General features: G+C 39.2%; 1 protein-coding gene across 1 annotated transcript in view; it reads right to left on the bottom strand.

Moving 5' to 3' along the window:
* The window catches only part of LOC129222967 (calcitonin gene-related peptide type 1 receptor-like), a 37,536-nt gene extending 35,905 nt beyond the window's left edge, over positions 1-1,631 (bottom strand). The window contains 1 exon segment of the mRNA XM_054857529.1: positions 1,150-1,631. Coding sequence (XP_054713504.1) covers positions 1,150-1,631 — 482 coding nt within the window.
* Between the last annotated feature and the right edge of the window lie 301 nt (positions 1,632-1,932).

Here is a 1,932-nt window from a genome sequence, read left to right as displayed (position 1 = left end):
GTTCAGTCACTGGGTACGAAAAATTGGGAAAACCCAGTGAATGAACAATGGCAAAAAATTTTTTGATTTAAAAAGAAATTTGAAGTTTCTTTGAGCTATTTTCATTTTCGTACTTTTTTGTAATGCAGATAGCTTTATATGCTTATTTATTTATGTATTTCATTATATATTTTATAATTTCTTTATTTTTGTCTTTGCAAACAATGCACTTTTTTACTGAGTTTTATCTTTTACCTATCTATATCTCTATCTGTATATTAACCTACCTACCTACATCTATCTTTCTATATCTTTATCTCTCTTGATAGATAGACAGGTAGATAGAGAGATAGAGAAATAGAAGTATATATACAATACAAAGAGAGAATAGATAGGTAGATATGTATGGTATGTTTGTATATAGATAGATAAATAGATAAAGGAAGATATAGAGATAGATATATAAAAAATAAGAGGTACATAGGTATATAGGTAAATAAATATAGAGATAGAATAGGTAGGTAGATAGATAGATCGATAGATTTATTGATAGATTAATAGGTAGTGGTTAATAGATAGATAGGTAGATAGAGAGATTAATATAGATATAGGTAGCTAGGTAGAGAGACTGATATAGAGATGTATAGTAGATACATAGACAGGTAGATAGACCGATAGATATAGATAGGTGGATAGATATAGATAGGTAGATATATTGATAAGGAGATAGTTAGATAGATGAAGTATGAAGTGAAAAGGGGGGCGCAAGAAAACAGCGCGAGCACCGAGACCACAGTTCTATTGTACTATCCCCGCTTAGACTACTAAAGGAGCCCAGTAACAGAAATAAATCTCAGCAGTTGCCTAACGGAAATTTTAGGCAGTTCCCAGGGATCTACATAGTGGTATCCCAAGTGCTCAAATCTTTGTGCAGAGTAGAAGTCACATTCACATAGCACATGAATTGAGCTTTCATCAGCCATATGACATCCTCTACACGAAGGGTTGTCGTTAACACCCATCAGATTAAGGTGCCTATTAAGAGAGCAGTGTCCAGTTAGTAACCCAACAGACTTCTTGATCTCATTCCTGCTCAAGTTAAGCAGTTCCTTGGACCTGAACCAGGGAGGCTGCTGGTTCAGAGTCTTGGCCTATCTTTGAGACTCGAACTGAAGCCACAGGCCATAAGATTCATCCATGAGAAGGTTCTTTGCAGTGATCCTTACTGCATTGTAGGGCAGGCAGAGGACAGGCTCGGGTCCCATAAACGGTACATTGGAGCCTTGTTTAGCTAACTGATCTGCCAATTCGTTACCTAAAATGTCACGGTGACCAGGAACCCAGTAAAGGGACACCCCATTACTGCCAGCTAGGCTTACCAGTGCATTATGGCACTCCCAAACTGTTTTGGTAGTAAAACAGTTACGATTGAGAGCTTTCAACACAGCTTCGCTATCAGAGAATATTCTGATAACCTTCCCGCTTAGGCCTCGATCTAGGCAGTTGTTTACACAAGCCAATATGGCTAAAGTTTCTGCCTGGTAGACAGTAGCTAGCTTCCCTAAAGAGAAGCACAGATTAGTGTTATTGCTGCTGCAATATGCACCAGAACCAGTTCCAGACGAAGTCTTGGAACCATCTGTAAAGCACATTTCGTGTGCATTGCCAATGATATCCTGTACATCCAGTCAGAAGGCATCATAAAGTAAGGATGCTTACTAGTCTTCGCACACAGTTTATCGTACAGAGACAGGTACCGAGGGGACTTCCAGAGACCCATGAGCTTCAGGCGGTATGCACACAGAATCGCCTCCATTTCCACTTGCTTATGCAACGGAAGAAGGCCTAGAAGTAGATCAAGGCTTGGGAAGGAGTAGTTCTCATGACACTAGTGATAGTAATAGTAGCCATCCTTTGTACTTTGGCGAGGCAACCCTCAGCCATAATGGTACA

This window comes from Uloborus diversus, chromosome 5, assembly GCF_026930045.1.
Source record: "Uloborus diversus isolate 005 chromosome 5, Udiv.v.3.1, whole genome shotgun sequence".
In the NCBI taxonomy this organism is placed as follows: Eukaryota; Metazoa; Arthropoda; class Arachnida; order Araneae; family Uloboridae; genus Uloborus; species Uloborus diversus.
This window is presented reverse-complemented; position numbering and strand designations above follow the sequence as displayed.